The sequence below is a fragment of the Tarenaya hassleriana genome, unplaced genomic scaffold (assembly GCF_000463585.1).
Source record: "Tarenaya hassleriana unplaced genomic scaffold, ASM46358v1 Cleome3402, whole genome shotgun sequence".
Classification (NCBI taxonomy): Eukaryota; Viridiplantae; Streptophyta; class Magnoliopsida; order Brassicales; family Cleomaceae; genus Tarenaya; species Tarenaya hassleriana.
The window spans coordinates 1-821 of record NW_010966546.1 but is presented as its reverse complement, the minus strand read 5'-3'; the positions used below and the strand labels follow the sequence as shown (position 1 = coordinate 821).

The 821-nt window shown below is 41.2% G+C and overlaps 1 protein-coding gene across 1 annotated transcript; it reads left to right on the top strand.

Annotated features, from left to right (window-relative positions):
- Positions 1–6: 6 nt before the first annotated feature.
- On the top strand, positions 7–787 carry LOC104821887 (protein ENHANCED DISEASE RESISTANCE 2-like; the record flags this gene model as incomplete). Its single annotated transcript, XM_010552901.1, has 3 exons — positions 7–36; positions 366–509; positions 598–787. Coding segments are annotated over exons 1-3 (346 nt in total), but the record flags the coding sequence as incomplete, so codon positions are not given.
- Between the last annotated feature and the right edge of the window lie 34 nt (positions 788–821).

The following is an 821-nucleotide window of genomic DNA, read 5'->3' as shown; positions in this document are numbered from 1 at the left end:
AAAAAACTACCGTTCATCCTCGTCATGAATCTTCAGGTTCGGTTAATACACTACATAAGCTTTATATGCGAAGCCGTTGTCCAAAGTTATACCTCAAAACATGCCAACAAATGCAGACATTGAACTATGAGCTTTGAACAAAAATCAATTCGCCGTTTGTTGAACTTATTTTCGGTTAGTTTTTTGTGCTCGTAATTTCTGATATGTAACATGGTAATAATGAACCACTTCCTCACATCTTTCGTTCTTTCTTTCCTCCCTAACTATCGTGTTCTGTCCAAAGCTGAGGTTATATGGTTGTGGGTGGAGAGCTCGGGTCTAACTATGGTGGAGACTGAAACGTTTTACTTTCTCATCGCTGCCAGATTCCAGCAAAGCCCAACTATTGTTTGGTCCTCTATTATGCTGCTGATAGGCCTGTGAATAAGTCTTCATCGTTGGGAAAATTTGTTGATGGGAGTGACATGTACCGGGATTCGAGATTTAAGTTGATTCCAAGCATTGTTCAGGCAAGTGAACTCGACTCATCCTTCTTGTCTCTGAAATTTTTGGCATCCTCGATTTCATGTAGCAGTCACGGTTTTGTAACAATCACAGGGATACTGGATGGTCAAGCGGGCTGTCGGAACAAAAGCCTGCTTGCTCGGTAAAGCTGTGACCTGCAAGTACCTGAGGCAGGATAATTTCTTGGAGGTTCGCCTCTTCTTCTCTTCTCGTGCCATTCGATCAAGACGAACTAAGATTTCCATGATGCAGATTGGATTTGTTCACGGATACCCAAGCGCTCGTTTTCGATTATATATATATATATATATATATAT